Source organism: Oncorhynchus masou, chromosome 10 (assembly GCF_036934945.1).
Source record: "Oncorhynchus masou masou isolate Uvic2021 chromosome 10, UVic_Omas_1.1, whole genome shotgun sequence".
Lineage (NCBI taxonomy): Eukaryota > Metazoa > Chordata > Actinopteri > Salmoniformes > Salmonidae > Oncorhynchus > Oncorhynchus masou.
This window is the reverse complement of record NC_088221.1, coordinates 47,453,297-47,456,365: the sequence shown is the minus strand read 5'-3', so window position 1 is coordinate 47,456,365 and position 3,069 is coordinate 47,453,297. Positions and strand designations below refer to the sequence as shown.

General features: G+C 35.2%; 1 protein-coding gene across 1 annotated transcript; it reads left to right on the top strand.

Moving 5' to 3' along the window:
• The first annotated feature begins 631 nt into the window (after window positions 1-631).
• Window positions 632-1,606, top strand: LOC135546890 (trace amine-associated receptor 13c-like). The gene has a single exon (XM_064975451.1). It carries the CDS (start codon window positions 632-634, stop codon window positions 1,604-1,606), a length of 975 nt encoding a protein of 324 aa, XP_064831523.1.
• The last annotated feature ends 1,463 nt before the right edge of the window (window positions 1,607-3,069 follow it).

Here is a 3,069-nt window from a genome sequence, read left to right as displayed (position 1 = left end):
AGATACATACAAAGCTCTCCCCCGCCCTCCATTTGGCAAATCTGACCATTATTCTATCCTCCAGATTCCTGCTTACAAGACAAAACTAATGCAGGAAGTACGAGTGACTCGCTCAATGCGGAACCTCCTGTACATAGCCTCGTTATTGTTATGTCATTGTGTTATTTTTTACTTTAGATTGTTTGGTTTATATTTTCTTAACTCTTCTTGAAATGCAATGTTGGTTAAGGGCTTGCAAGTAAGGTCTACAATTGTTGTATTCGGAGCATGTGACAAATACATTGTGATTTGATTAAATCGGTGAAAACAATCTCATCTCCAACGATCACTAAGAATGACAGGCTAGCTGGGCACAGCAACATCCAATCCCCTATTACATCACGCTTTCATTAATTCTTTGTTTATTTAACTGTTTGTTTATATGTGTGCTCACGCATGTAAGCACGAGCACGCACGCCCGTGTGTGTGTGTGTGTGTGTGTGGATCAAAGACGCTGGGGAAGGGAGTTTCTGTCAGTAACTCAGGGATAAATAGAGAGGCAGAGCTCAGAGTTTTTCAGAAGCCGGACCTGACAGAGCCACACACAGGACCAAGCAGGAGCAGGACCTCATCATTTTTACCTTTATTACAAATGGAGAAACATGAAGATGTTCAATACTGTTTTCAAGACAGAAACTCTTCTTGCAGAAAGGCTTTGCTATCGACATCTATCTACATAACACTGTACATCTTCTTCTCATTGTTTTCAGTTGTTACAATATTTTTGAACGTACTGGTGATCATCTCCATCTCTCACTTCAAGCAGCTCCACACTTCAACCAACCTGCTCATCCTCTCTCTGGCTGCGTCAGATCTCCTGGTGGGACTGATTGTGATACCAGTAATGACTGTAGCAATAATGGAATCATGCTGGAGTTTTGGGGAATATTTCTGTGCGTTTCATGCCTACATCTCCTTTTTATGTACTTCTTTATCTCTGGGCAATTTGGTCTTGATATCTATTGACCGCTATGTTGCTGTGTGTGATCCCTTATTGTACCACTCTAAAATAACAATAACAAGAATGATGTGTTGTATATCCATTACCTGGTGGTGTTGTGTCATATACCGTGCTGCTATTATAAAAATGTTTGTAAATGTGCAAGTACGAAGTAGGTGTTTGAAAGAATGTTTTACAGTTGAAATAACATGGGCTAATATCACTGACATTGTAATTACAATGGTTGTCCCGTGCTCTATTATTATAACACTTTACATGAAAATCTTTGTGGTGGCCAGATCACAGGCCAGAAAGGTATTTTCAAAAGAGGCTGTCAGTGTGTCTGGTGTTAAAACTATTCAGGCAAAAAAGTCTGAGAGAAAAGCAGCAAAAACTCTGTCTATTGTTGTTTTCAACTATCTAATTTGTTGGATTCCATTTCTGTTTTCTTCTTTCTTTCTCATGTCTTTTTTAAATGACAATGTATCATTCATCATCGGTCTTCTGCCTCTTGTTAATTCTTTTATCAATCCAATAATTTATGCTTTCTTTTATCCATGGTTCAAAGTGACAGCTAAACATATTTTAACTCTGAAACTATGTTTGACAAACATAAGTTTAATATAGTTTTGTTATACAATTGTTGTAATTGCTTCATTCATGTAACAATACACTGACATGACTAATCTCAGTGTTGTTGTCATATATGTGGTGTTGATGCAGAATAATTAGTCTGGATTGGAATATAATGACTTGGAGAAGGCCACAGAAGGATTAAGCTCGTTTATAAAAAAAAATATGTAGACATTTTGGTTTGTATATTCCAAATACCAATGTCTGTTGTTGTTCCATGTTATTTAATGATAAATAGTATGTAAGTATTCTAAAAGTTATTTTTTAGGACGTCATGAGTCATTGTGTATGTTTTACATCATCCTCTAGTGACTCAATTGGGACACACATGCCTTCAACAAGTTCAGTAAAATTAAAATGTACAATAGGATATCAGATAACGTCCAAGTATAACTCAATTGTGCATTGTGAAAGTAGAGTAAGGTCAAATGTAAGAATGTGCAATTATGAGTAACACTTCAGTAATAAACCATTTGTAAGGCATTTACAGTTTGCTTACCATTTATTAATCATTACTCCCACATGTGTTAAATGTTTCTCAGCTAGGGATTCTCACATTTATAAATTACTACTATATGCATGAATGATTAAGCACAACACACAGAAGACCGCAGCAGACACTTCAACCTCAACATACTGGGTATGAACACTACCACTTATCTCACTACCACTACTCTCACTACCACTACTCTCACTAAAACCACTCTCATTACATCACTGCTGCCAGGTCAGGGGTCACACCAGAGCAGCTCTCTCAGATGCTGTTGAGTCAGAATGAATATAGAGATTAGTAAGACTTTATAATAACACTTTGTAATAAAGAATGTATAATAGATTAGTAAATAAGTCAATAGTTTATTAATCATTCATGTATCATTACTTTCACATTTGTTTTAGTAAGTTAGTTATTCACACATTAATAAACAACTTTTATAATCTGTAATAGAGATTCAAAAGATAATTTGTAAGATGTTTAATACATATCTGTATAAACCATTTACTGATCACTAGTAAAGTAGTTTTGCAGTCTCTAATCTAAAGTGAGGACTATTCACACTTTCTTAATACTTTATAAATACTTTAAAAATGTTACTTTATAAATGTGACCAGTTTAATTTCTCACATAAAGACATGCCATTGGTAGACATTCCAGGAGTACCTGATGCTCCTTATTAACATAGACTGCTTATAGGGTAAGGGAACCAATATCTAATATACTGAACATTATGTTTCAAGGGTTATTACCTTCAATATACTACAAAATCAATTAAAAATCCAATTGTATTGGTCACATACAGATGTTTAGCGGATGTTATTGTGGGTGAAGTGAAATGCTTTTCTTCCTAGCTCCAACAGTGCTGAAGTATCTAACAATTCACAACAATACACACATCTAAAAGTAAAAGAATGGAAATGAGAAATATATGAATATTTGGACAAGTAATGTCTGAGTGGTA